A 12,954-nucleotide genomic window follows, 5' to 3' on the forward strand; every position below is an offset into this window, starting at 1 on the left:
CCCATGTACTGTACACTCTGTGCTTGAGATCCATGAACAAACTAAAATCTTTGTTCTCATGGAGTTTATATGAATAGACAATAAGTTATAAACAAAATAAATAACTCTCATGTAGCATGTTAAGGAGAAGCATTATGATAAAAGTAAAAGTAGATCAGAGTCAAGAGGATTGGAAACGTAGCAGGGGAGACCTAGGTTGTAATTTTAAATAAGGTTGTCAGGGTGGGCTAACTTTAAGACAATGACATTTAAAGAAGGACTTGCAGGAGGTGAGGAAGAGAGAGAGCTGTGCAAATCCCTTAGGAAAGGGCATTCCTGACCCAGGGAACCATGCATTTAGAGGCATCAGGCTAGGAGCATGCTTAGATAAACGGCAAGGAAATCAGTCTGGCTGGATCAAAGTGAGTACAAAGCAAGAGGAATCTGCATGAATGCAGATGTGCAAAGTTAATGGGGTGGAGGGTGGTGCAGACTAGGGGAACAGATTGTATCCAGCCACACATACCATTGTAGGGACTTAACTGTGTTCTGAGTAACATGGACAGCCATTGCAGGGTGTTGAGCAGAGGCCTAATGGCCTTTGTAAAGGCACCCACTGGTGGCTGTGCAGAAGCAGACTCTTGAGGAGAGGGCAAGAGAGCAGGTGGGAGGCCACGGTGGGAAGCCAGGTGTGGGATCTAGCTCCCCGCAGGGTGGTGGCAATGTCATGGGGAGACGTGGTTGGCTTCTGGATGTATTCAGAGGTAATATGGGTATTATGAAAGCCATTATTCTGTAATCTTCTTATGCTGACAGATAGTTTAATAGAAAAGTGTCTTCTCTAATGATTTCCATGAAATTTAATCTAGCATTTCTTACTGTTTCATTGATAAATATTGAACATTCCAAATAGCCAATATTAAAATTGATTATGCTTTAATGTACCTCCACCTCAATATTGCTTTCTTGAGAGAATCAAGCCCTTGCTTTTTCTACTTAGTGTCTATTTCTATTAGTAAAGAAATCATATCAATAAATTCTGTAATAAAATGTCTGCTTTCTTGGCTATAATGCATTTCTCTTTTCCATTATTCTGTGTTCATAGTAATTCTCTTTTCTTATCACTTTATTGTTTTAGGGACATCTAGATTTTCAAAAATATCCCATAATACCTCGAGAATGTTCAGTTATTCTGATGGTTTTGAGATTAAAAGTGGGCAAACAGTATTGAACAGTGCACTCAGCCTACACTTTTTGTCCACATGCCTGTGCCTACATGTGTATGGGTTTACAGACGTATGCACACATGCGCGGGCTGTAAACACCTCGCATAGGGTATGTATTTTTCTTGTGTTGCCCTTCCCCATTTTATTCTAGAGAGACCAGCTGCTATTTGCAGTTCTGATTTTCCTTGCTCATTACATTCCAGACCTGAGCAATGACTTGAAGTTTGACTCTGTACTAGAGAGAGTTGTCCTAGCCTGCAAGTGCCGCCTCTCCCCAGGACAAGTATGGCTTGGGAACAATTACAAAGCAACTGCACCCTTCAGTCTTTTCACGGTTAACACGAAGAACACCATGCCCTCCTCCATGAGACTTCCTGAGCCCTTCTTATTCCTTTCCTAGATGGAAAATTCCTTCTGAAAGTAGCAGAGCTTGGAAGAGCAGTTTGTTGTTCAGTCGCTCAGTCATGTCCAGCTCTGTGACCCCATGGACTGCAGCACATCAGGCTTCCCTGTCCTTCACAATCTCCTGGAGTTTGCCCAAACTGATGGTGTTGCCATCCAACCATCTCATTCTGTATCGTCCCCTTCTTCTCTCTCCCTCCCTCTTTCCCAGCATCAAGATCTTTTCCAGTGAGTCTATGAACAGTATGAAAGAGCAGGAGAGCATGTCAAACTCTAACCCTTCAGGGATCAATTAGAAAAAGCCTGTGATGAACCAGATATTTTTGTTCTGTTTTAGTATCAATATATGTGACCTAGGCAAAGGGCCCATGTTCACACTCCTTTTCAATTTTCTCCTCTCCAGTCTGTTTTTGCTGCTGTTCCCAAATCTATGTTAAGCCTGGTCATGGAATTCTGGATCTCTCTCTCTTTTTTAATGTTTTCACTGTTAATGGGTTCTGAACCCACACAGGTGAATAGATAGTGAGAGCTATACACACATTGACTTTCCGATTAATTTCACTTGACTCCTTCATTGGGTTCTGAAAGCTAGAAGCGGAAAGCAATACATGGTTCTTTAGAACAGTACAATGGAGACAAAGGGAAATACTATTTCTATAAGCCTTAATAACACGTAGCTCTTAAACCTCTGAACTCCAATGGTGAACCTCTTTGGCATTTGAGGCAAGTTCATCCTTAGCCATTGGAAACCATCAAAGTTAAAGAAAAGAATGCATCACAGTTCCCATCAGCAAGCTAGGGGGTTGGGAGAAATTCTCACCACATACCATCTTAGCCCATTAAATTAAAGGAATAGAGCTGTGAGGATCCAGCTGTGAACAGTAGAATCACCAACTGTGATGGTTTATTTCCAAACATGTACCGCTGTGAGCTCCAACCAGGAATAAGTGATCATATTGGGACTCCCACAGCATGTGCCGGCATAAACCCGGGAGGCCAAGGGCAGGGGAGAGAAGGGTCAGGTGCGAGACCCGAAGAGAACTCTGTAACCCCGTGAGATGCTTAAGGCAGGGACAAGTATGCCATGTGGGAGAACCAATCCTTCTTTTGAACTCTCAGAGAAAATTTTACTCTCTGTGATGAATTAAAAAATCCAGAGGAAGTTTTTTTTTTTTTTTAATGAGTTTTGTTTTTGCTTCTGGCTTTTGTTTTCATCACGCCATTTTTTTCTTCTTCCCCCTCAAATTTTGTGTAGGCCCGGGAAGATGGCCTGACTGTGATTCAGCCTCATTCTCTCTCCTTTGTAAACTCTGAGAGGCCAAGCGGAAAGATAATATACAACATCACTCTACCTCTGCATCCAAATCAAGGTAAGACAGGCAGTAAGTGATCTTCTGAGTGATGCTCTTTGTCTTCTATTGTTGACCAGCCTTAAAAGCTCTGGAATTCTGTCTGCTTCTACTTGTTGAGGATTTAAGGAGTAACAGTTATTCATCACCTCTGAGTTTAGAGCCAACTGAGAGGGAGACACTGTGGTTGGACAGGTGGAGATGAATGTGTCGGCTTTGGTTCTGACAGAGCTGTACTGGAGAGCACAGTGTGCAAATAACTTCATCACTCTTTGACCTTCCCCCGCCCATGTGCAGGCACAACTGGACAGATCTAAGCACACCTGTAGGGACAGAGCCTGCCTTGGTGAGGCTATCGTGAGAGAGAGTAGAACAGAGTCAGCATGTGCTAAGGACAAACTAAGATCATGGCATCTGGTCCCATCACTTCATGGCAAATAGATGCGGAGACAATGGACACAGTGACAGACTTTATTTTCTTGGGCTCCAAAATCACTGCCGATGGTGACTGCAGCCATGAAATTAAAAGACGCTTGCTCCTTGGAAGAAAAGCTATGACAAACCTGGACAGTGTACTAACAAGCAGAGGTATCATTTTACTGACAAAGGTCCACATAGTCAAAGCTCTGGTATTTCCACTAGTCACATACGGATGTGAGAGTTGGACCACAAAGAAAGCTGAGCACTGAAGAACTGATGCTTTCAAACTGTGGTGTTGGAGAAGACTCTTGAGAGTCCCTTGGACTGCAAGGAGATGAAACCAGTCCATCCTAAAGGAAAGCAATCCTGAATGTTCATTGGAAGGACTGATGCTGAAGCTGATGCTCAAGTACTTTGGCTACCTGATGCAAAGAGTCTACTCATTGGAAAAGACCGTGATGCTGGGAAAGACTGGAGGCAAAAGAAGAGGGCGGCAGAGGATGAGATGGTTAGATAGCATCAGCGACTCAATGAGCATGAATTAGAACAAACTCCAGGAGACAGAGGAGGACAGAGGAGCCTGGCATGTTGCAGTCCATAGGGTTGCAAAGTCAGACACAACTCAGCACTGAACAACCACACAGAACAGGAGCTCTGCCAGACAACCCAGCGAGGGCTGACCCACACAAACTCAGTTTTCCCTCACGTGGGTAAGTCACTCCTCCTCTTTCTTTTTCACCAAGGTAATAAATACTGTTTATGACTTCTTTAAGTTCACATAGTGCTTCTACATATTAATACCCTGTGAGCTTCAAAAAAAACCCAGATATATTTACAGTGGCATTATCAGTCACCCAGATGAATTCTCCAGGCCAGAATACTGGAGTGGGTTAGCCATTCTCCAAGGAGATCTTCCCAACACAGGGATCAAAGCTAGGTCTCCCACATTGCAGGTAGATTCTTTACCAGCTGAACCACCAGGGAGGCCCATCAGTTCTGTACCTGTGAAATTTAGAAGCCACAGGCATATCTTCCACCCCTAAGACATTTGTAACTTAATGATAATCCAGTTCTTTGAATAATCAAGATCCACGTTATTGTTGCCAGAAATCATCACAGAGACTATGGAGTTTCTGAAGGAAAGAGAGTGGATTGAAAAAACGTCTTTACAGCCTCACCAGGAGACCGGTTTTTGCCATTTTGGAGCGACTTTCACCTTTGAACTTGAATTTAACTGAGAGACTCTCATAATTACAGTTCACCATCTATGACTTGTGAGGATTTCCCTGGCTAGGCTACATTAGAGGGCAGCAGTTTGCATCTTACTATTGCTTGTGAGCAATGAGTCCTGTGCTGTGCTGTGCTTAGTCTCTCAGTCGTGTTCAACTCTTTGTGACCCCATCGACTGTGGCCCACCAGGCTCCTCCCATTGAGATTCTCCAAGCAAGAATACTGGAGTGGGTTGCCATTCCTCCAGGGGATCTTCCCAACTCAGGGATTGAACCCAGGTCTCCCACATTGTTAACGAATTCTTTACCATCTGAGCCACCAGGGAAGCCCAAGAATACTGGAGTGGGTAGCCTATCCCTTTTCCAGGGAAATTTCCCAACCCAGGAATCGAACCAGGGTCTCCTGCATTGGAGGTGATTTCTTTACCAGCTGAGCTACCTGGGAAGCCTGCATCGAATCCTAGGCAAGAGTATTTGGGTTTCAGATTTACCCCTTTCTTGAATAACTAGAGAATACTATGCCAAGAACAACCCGAGAGCAATTGTTCCTGAAGGATGACTTCCACCAGTGGAAAAGGCAGCTTTATGGCTCTAATCATTGTCAGCCATCAGAATTACTGTTGATGCTCATGCCGACTCTCTTTCTTTCCAGGCATCATCGAGCACAGGGACCAGCCTCACTCTCCCATCCGGTATTTTTCCCAGGAAGACGTTAACCAGGGCAACATCATGTACCGTCCTCCCACTGCAGCCCCCCACCTCCAGGAGATCCGGGCCTTCTCCTTTGCTGGTAATGCTTTTATTCCCCTCTATTTTGAGATGCCCAAACTGCTCTCTGTGAAGCTTCATGGCATACTTTCAATAAATCTTTATTTTGTGTCTCCTAGGTGGCAAGGCCTGAATGAGGCCTTGGAGAGCTAGTGGTGAGCCAAAAAAGGCATCTTGGCAAGTTTGGGGATCTAGGTATAGAGACAAAATTTGAGAAATATTCTCACTAAGGGAGGTTTAATTGCAGGCTGAGATAAGTGTTCTAAAAATAAGGAAGAAAGCTCATTCCTCAGTAAGGGATGTTCAGTCTCAGGCTGAGATAAAAGATACGGAAGGCTAAGATATGCAGGCTAAAGATACGGAACTGGATGTAGCAAGTCTGACCTAGACTAAGGGTCCACTGGAGGCTGCCTCAGGGAGGTCTTGATGGTGGAGGGGTGGGTAGAAGCTAACTAGGCTGAGTGTGTGTTGGTATCATTGGAAGAACATTCTAAAGAAGGACACGCACCCCTGTGCAGAGGCCCTGGGAGAGAGAGAATGTGACTTTCTGGGGACTGAAAAAAGTCTTTGTGTCTGGAATGTGGAGGGTTGAGCAGAGTGGGGATGAGCCTGGATGGGAAGAGAGAGGGCAGGGGCCCTGTGTACCTGCAGAGACATGGAGCTTTACCCTAAGAACAAGAAGAACCTGGTGGAGGTTTTAAGATACAGAAGGCTGGCTTTTCATAAGGAACGTTTTGACTGCAGTGAAGAGAGAGGATTTGGAGAGGAGGCTATGGCAGATGGGCATGTGTGAGAGGAATCTAGTGAGAAAGATTCCATGCAGGCGCCTTTTGGGATTAAAACTAGGATTTGACAAAAAACACCTTTTAAAAAAAGAAAAGGTTGACCAAGAGAATAACTCTCATTTCTAATTCAGGCAAGTGTATGCCCTTCCATTAAGTCAAGACAGCCTTATCCTTGCCACCCCCTTATGTCTCCCTTTGACCGAGTATTCAAAGCTGCTAAGTTTTAAGTCTCTTTCCCTAGATACTGGGATGGCCAAGAAATTCATTCAGATTTTTCCATACTGTCTTATGGAAAAACCCAAATGAACTTCTTGGTCAGCCTTGACACTTCTCTGCTTTTGAATGCCTCTAAAAATCTTGAAGCCTGTTTCTTTATGATCTTTAAGATGTTTATGCCCTTTGTGGCTCAGAGGTAAAGCATCTGCCTGCAATGTTGGACACCGGGCTTCAATCCCTGGGTCGGAAAGATCCCCTGGAAGAGGGCATGGCAACCTACTCCAGTATTCTTGCCTGGAAAATCTCATGGACAGGAGAGCCTGTTGAGCTACAGGCCATGGGGTCACAAAGAGTAAGACATGACTGAGCAACTAACACTTTCACACTTTCAACACAATTAATATAGAGAATTATTTTTGTATAGTAGCTTGAATCATACAAAGCAATTGATGATTTTTAATGGTGAGTTGAACATAGGTTGAATAGTTTTAGAGTTATGTTTTATAGTATGGCAGTTTTAAAGTAATATCTGCCATTATTTATATAGATGTAACTGTCTAGAAGATAATTGACTCAGACTGAAAATTCCTAAACACTGGGATATACCTCGTCTCTAAAGAGTATCCTCATTGTCTGTGTGTGTGTTTAGTCACTAAGTCATGTCCGACTCCTTGCGACCCCATGGACTGTAACCTGCCAGACTCCTCTGTCCATGGGATTTCCCAGGCAAAAATACTGGAGTGGTTTGCCATTTCCTTCTCTAATCCCCAGTGTTTACTAGCTAGATAACTCACAGCCAGTGAAAATGTTCATGGTCCTCTAACCCCAACTTTACAAGAACTACTTTTTATAAGAAACTCAGGTTATCCAGGGATTAGAGGAAAAGAAAATATGTCAGACCTGGTTGAAGTTATTTCCGAATCCACTGTATTCACCTATGTTTCTGGAGCGTTTTTAGAGAGAGCAGAGTTGTATCCTATATAATCTATGGGATAAATGACACGAGATAAATCTCTCATGCTGTTACAGTGTGTAAATCAATGTCCCAGGCATCACTCAATTCTACAGTGAAACTGACCCACCAGCAAGCCTTGCCAGTGATATATGACATTACCCACATTCACCGATTTGTAGGATTTTATGTACTGGTAAAATCGGACCTGAATGAATCTATTATACATCACTCTAACTGCTATGATATAAAATTATTCCACTCTGTGGTTCTTTTTGTTACTTAAAATTAGTATTGGCATCATTAAACTCAACATAAAGTTAGCTAACAATCTGGTGATCTTTCTTTAAACCCCATGGACTGTAGCTCACCAGGTTCCTCTGTCCATGAGGCAAGAACACTGGAGTGGGTATCCATTCCCTAGGGGATCTTACTGACCCAGGGATTGAACCCAGGTTGCAGACAGATTTTTTGCCGTTTGAGCCACCAGAGAAGCCCCCCTTAAACCATAATAATTTATTTTTCTAACTTTTCTCCTAATATATTTTACTTTTTCCATCCATTTCTGGCCCCCAAATGTTCAATATAATGATTTTCTGTCTTCTGTTCTCTCAGGTCTCCCAGAATCGGTGAAATTCCACTTCACAGGTAAAAATTTTAATCACAGTCTTTTAAGAAGCCTTTTTGCGCTCTTCATTGTTACTTTAGCTATTTTCTAAGAGCTATTTAAAAGTTGCATAACGCAAGTTTCTTCTAAAATAATCACATGCTAGTTAAATCGTGACAGCTCAACTTTGTATTCATAGGGAAAATGCTCCACCAAGGATACAAAGGATCAGTGTGCTTTAAGCCCAATTTCCACTTGTTCTATTATTTATGAAAACGAGGTAATAATGGTTAAGATCTCAGACTTTGAATCCAGTCTGTCTCAGGTTCAGCCTGCTTTAAGAAAGTTTCTTAACCTTTCTGTGCCTCCGTGCCTTATCCATCAATGGGGATAATAAATAATAATTATATATGTGTAGAGCTTCCAAACCCTGGAGGAGGGCATGACAACCCACTCCAGTATTCTTGTCTGGAGAATTCCATGGACAGAGGAGCCTGGCGGGCTACTGTTCATAGGGTTGCACAGAGTCGGACACGACTGAAGCAACTCAGCTTGCACACATGCTGCTACTGCTGCTAAGTCTCTTCAGTCGTGTCCAACTCTGTGCAACCCCATAGACGGCAGCCCACCAGGCTCCCCCGTCCCTGGGATTCTCCAGGCAAGAACACTGGAGTGGGTTGCCATCTCCTTCTCCAATGCATGAAAGTGAAAAGTGAAAATGAAGTTGCTCAGTCGTGACTTAGCGACCCCATGGACTGTAGCCCACCAGGCTCCTCCGCCCATGGGATTTTCCAGGCAAGAGTACTGAAGTGGGGTGCCATTGCCTTCTCCAGCACACACGCATAGAGTTCCCAAAATAGTGATTGGGACATACATGCCTGCCTCATTTTATTGCACTTTATTGTGCTTCACAGATATTGCATTTTTTACAGATTGAAGGTTTGTGGCACCCCGGCATAGAACAAGTTTTTCAGCCATTTTTCTAGAAGCATTTGCTTACTTCCTGTCTCTGTGTCACATTTTGATCATTCTTGTAACATTTCAAACTTTTTCATTATTATTGTATTTGTTATAGTGATCTATGATCAGTGATCTTTGATGTTAATATTGTGATTGTTTTGGGGACACCAGGAACTTGCTGATATAAGACAGTAAGCTTAATAAATGTTGTGTGTGTTCTGTCTGTCTCACCAACTGGCCATTCCTCCATCTCTCTCCTTCTCTTGGGGCCTCCATATTTCCTGAGACCCAACAATATTGAAGTTAAACCAATTAATAACCCTACAATGACCTCTAAGTGTTCAAGTGAAAGGAAGAGTCACACATCTCTCACTTTAAATTAAAAACTAGAAATAATTAAGCTTAGGAAGGAAAGAATGTCAAAAGCTAAAACAGGCTAAAAGCTAGGTCTCTTGTGCCAAACAGCCAAGTTGTGAATGCGACAGAAAAGTTCTTGAAGGAAATTAAAAGTGCTACTCCAATGAACACACAAATGATAAGAAAGCAAAGCAGCCTTGTTGCTGATAGGAAAAAAAGTCTTAATGGCCTGGGTAGAAGATTAAACCAGCCACAACATTCCCTTAAGCTAAAGTTTAATCCAGTACAAGATCCTAACTCTCAATTCTGTGAAAGCTAAGAGAGGTGAGAAGCTACAGAAGAAAAGTTTGAAGCTAGCAGAGGTTGATTCATGGGATTAAGGAAAGAAGCCATCTTAATAACATGAAAGCATAAGGTGAAGCTGTAAGTGCTGATATAAACGCTGCAGCAAGTTATCCAGAAGATCTAGCTTAGCTAATTCATGAAGGTGGTGACACTAAAGAACAAATTTTCAGTGTAGGTGAAACAGCCTTGCGCTAGAAGAAGATGCTATCTAGGACTTTCATAGCTATAGAGGAGAAGTCAGTCCCTGACTTCAAAGGACAGGCTGTATTGTTAAAGGCTAATACAGCTGGTAACTTTAAATTGAAACCAATGCTTATTTACCATTCCAAAAATCCTAGGGCCCTTAAGAATTAAGTACTAAATCTACTCCATCTGGGCTCTATAAATGGGACAACAAAGCCTGCTGCTGCTGCTAAGTTGCTTCAGTCGTGTCCAACTCTGTGCGACCCCATAGACGGCAGCCCACCAGGCTCCCCCGTCCCTGGGATTCTCCAGGCAAGAACACTGGAGTGGGTTGCCATTTCCTTCTCCAATGCATGAAAGTGAAAAGTGAAAGTGAAGTCACACAGTTGTGTCTGACTTTTAGCAACCCCATGGACTGCAGCCAACCAGGCTCCTCCGTCCATGGGATTCTCCAGGCAAGCCTGGATGACAGCAAATCTGTGTACAACATGGCTCACTGAATATTTTAAGCTCAGTCTTGAGATCTACTACTTGGGAAAAAAATGATTTCTTTTGAAATATTGCTTCTTATTGACAATATATCTGGTGCCCAAGAGCTCTGATGGAGATGTACAATGAGATTAATGTTGTGTTCACGCCTATTAACATAGCATCCATTCTGCAACCCATAGATCAAGGAGTAATTTTGACTTTCTAGTCTTATTATATAAAATATACAATTTGTGATGCTATAGCTAACATAGATAGGGATTCCTAGGATGGACTGGGCAAAATATATTGACAACCTTCTGGAAGGGATTCACCATTCTAGATGTCATTAAGAACATCCATTTGTGGGAAGAGGTCAAAATATCAACATTTACAGGAGTTTGAAACAGGTTCATTCCAACCTTCTTGAATGACTTTGAGGGGTTTGAGACTTTAGTGGAGGAAGTAACTGTGGATATGGAAATAATAAGAGAACTAAAATCAGAAGTGGAGTGTCAGATATGTCTGATTGCTGCTATCTCATGATAAAACTTTAATGAATGAGTTGTTTCTTCAGTTCAGTCAGTTCAATCGCTCAGTTGTGTCTGACTCTTTGTGACCCCATGGACTGCAGCATGCCAGGCCCCCCTGTCCGTCACCAACTCCCGGAGTTTACTCAAACTCATGCCCATTGAGTCAGTGATGCATCCAACCATCTTCTCCAACCAGTCACCTTCAGTCTTTCCCAGCATCAGGGTCTTTTCAAATGAATCAGATCTTCACATCAGGTGGCCAAAGCATTGGAATTTCAGCTTCAACACCAGTCCTTCTAGTGAACATTCAGGGCTGATTTCCTTTAGGATGGGCTGGTTGGATCTTTTTGCAGTCCAAGGGACTGACTCTCAAGAGTATTCTCCAACACCACACTTCAAAAGCATCAATTCTTCAGCACTCAGCTTTCTTTATAATCCAACTCTCACATCCATACCTGACTGTTGGAAAAACCATAGCCTTGACTAGATGGACCTTTGTTGGCAAAGTAATGTCTCTGCTTTTGAATATGCTATCTAGGTTGGTCATAACTTTCCTTCCAAGGGGTAAGCATCTTAATTTCATGGCTGCAATCACCATCTGCAGTGATTTTGGTGCCCAAAAAGATAAAGTCTGACACTGTTTCCACTATTTCTCCATCTGTTTGCCGTGAAGTGATGGGACCAGCTGCCGTGATCTTAGTTTTCTGAATGTTGAGCTTTAAGCCAACTTTTTCACTCTCCTCTTTCATTTTCGTCAAGAGGCTCTTTAGTTCTTCACTTTCTGTCATAAGGGTGGTGTCATCTGCATATCTGAGGTTATTGATATTTTTCCCAGCAATCTTGATTCCAGTTTTTTCTTAATGGATTAGCAAAGAAAGTGGTCACTTGAGATTAAATGTACTCCTATTAAAGATGCTGCAAAGATTACTGAAATGACAACAAAGGATTTAGAATATTACAAAAAGCTTAGTTGGTAAAGCAGCATCAGGGTTTGAGAAGACTGACTCAAATCTTTTGCAAAAGGAAGACTCAATCAGTATAGCAAACTTCATTGTCTTATTTAAAGAAATTGACACCACCATCCCAACCTTCAGCAACCACCACCATGATCAGTCAGCAGCCATCAACATTGACTCAAAGTCCTCCACCAGCAAAAAATATTATAATTCATTGGAGGCTTAGATGATAGCTAGCATATTTAGCAATAAATTATTTTTCTAATTAAGATATGTACATTATTTTTTAACGTACATGCATAATGCCTAACATAATGCTATGGCACACTTATTAGACTACAATGTAGTATAAACACCATTTTTATATACACTAGGAAGCCAAAAAATTCATGTGACTTGCTTTATTATAGCATTCGCTTTATTGCAGTGGTCTGAAATATCTCTGAAGCATGCCTATAATCATCCCTACATGACGCTCAGCTAATGAATGAATGGGCTTCCCTGGTGGCTCAGATGGTAAAGAATATGCCTGCAATGCAGGAAACCTTGGTTTGATCTCTGGATCAGGAAAATCCCCTGGAGAAGGGAATGGCTACCCACTCCAGTATTCTTGTCTAAAGAATTCTATGGACAGAGAAGCCTGGTGGGCTACAGTCCAGGGGCTCTAAAGGAATTGGACACAATGACCAACTAACATTTTCACTTTTCATAGTCTAAAATAGAGCCTTTCATTGAATGCTTTGCTACTTTAAGCAAAAGTGTTGTGACCCAAAGAGTGAGTTGTGACAGCTGTGTGTGAAAGATCTCAGCATCCTAGTTTTAGTTCAAAGTGTGATAGAAGCTAAGTGCCAGTAAGCAAAAACAGAATCAGAGCTGGCATCTATGCTGATGTGAAATAGAGACACAGTTTCTTATATAGGTCTAGAGTGAAGGTGATTGACCATAAATGGCATGGATACATTGCTGTTTCCTTGGGACTGACTATTTCGTTAGAGTCAACCATCCACACGTCCTATTATAGTTCATGTAGGGCTAAATGTTGGTGAGAGAGAATGTCATCTCCCTAAAATTCTCAGATATTCATTTGTTCTTTGAAAGCTAAAAAATCACACTTGAAGCAACAGTAAATTTTAGCCTTCTGTCACTGTTGGTGTTTTTGAGATTTAATTGATGTATGTAAAACATATAGTGGACGTATTTCAGGTGTACAACATAATGA

General features: G+C 42.2%; 1 protein-coding gene across 1 annotated transcript in view; it reads left to right on the top strand.

Annotated features, from left to right (window-relative positions):
* Positions 1-12,954, top strand: part of FRAS1 (Fraser extracellular matrix complex subunit 1) — a 523,572-nt gene that overhangs the window by 394,359 nt on the left and 116,259 nt on the right. Inside the window, exons 33-35 of the mRNA XM_027970762.2 lie at positions 2,863-2,977; positions 5,258-5,395; positions 7,942-7,974. Coding sequence (XP_027826563.2) covers positions 2,863-2,977; positions 5,258-5,395; positions 7,942-7,974 — 286 coding nt within the window. The remainder of the gene's footprint in view (positions 1-2,862; positions 2,978-5,257; positions 5,396-7,941; positions 7,975-12,954) is intronic.

This window comes from Ovis aries, chromosome 6, assembly GCF_016772045.2.
Source record: "Ovis aries strain OAR_USU_Benz2616 breed Rambouillet chromosome 6, ARS-UI_Ramb_v3.0, whole genome shotgun sequence".
Lineage (NCBI taxonomy): Eukaryota > Metazoa > Chordata > Mammalia > Artiodactyla > Bovidae > Ovis > Ovis aries.